We start from the raw sequence: 231 nt of genomic DNA on the forward strand, positions 1-231 counted from the left end.
GGCGGCGGCGACCACGTGCTGCTGCGGGCACCCGACGAGAGTCCCGGGGACATCCAGGAGATCGTGCAGCGGCTCAAGGTCAGGGCTGGGGTCAGGGTCACGTTGGGGGGCGGGGGGTCTCTGTGGCTCAGTTCTGCCCAGACACGTGTACGTGGGCTCAGGGTCCCGTGTGGCAGCCTGTACCCCAAGTGCTTCTGGGGTGAATGAGTCAGGTCAGAGCGGGGAGAGACA

At 67.1% G+C, this 231-nt stretch overlaps 1 protein-coding gene across 1 annotated transcript in view; it reads left to right on the forward strand.

The window, feature by feature from the left end:
• Positions 1 to 231, forward strand: part of LOC102374756 (signal-induced proliferation-associated 1-like protein 3) — a gene marked incomplete at its 5' end in the record, with an annotated part of 8,863 nt that overhangs the window by 3,659 nt on the left and 4,973 nt on the right. The window contains one exon of the mRNA XM_025213062.1: positions 3 to 78. Within this exon, the coding sequence (XP_025068847.1) occupies positions 3 to 78 (76 nt within the window). The remainder of the gene's footprint in view (positions 1 to 2; positions 79 to 231) is intronic.

The sequence above is a fragment of the Alligator sinensis genome, unplaced genomic scaffold (genome assembly GCF_000455745.1).
Source record: "Alligator sinensis unplaced genomic scaffold, ASM45574v1 scaffold1667_1, whole genome shotgun sequence".
Lineage (NCBI taxonomy): Eukaryota > Metazoa > Chordata > Crocodylia > Alligatoridae > Alligator > Alligator sinensis.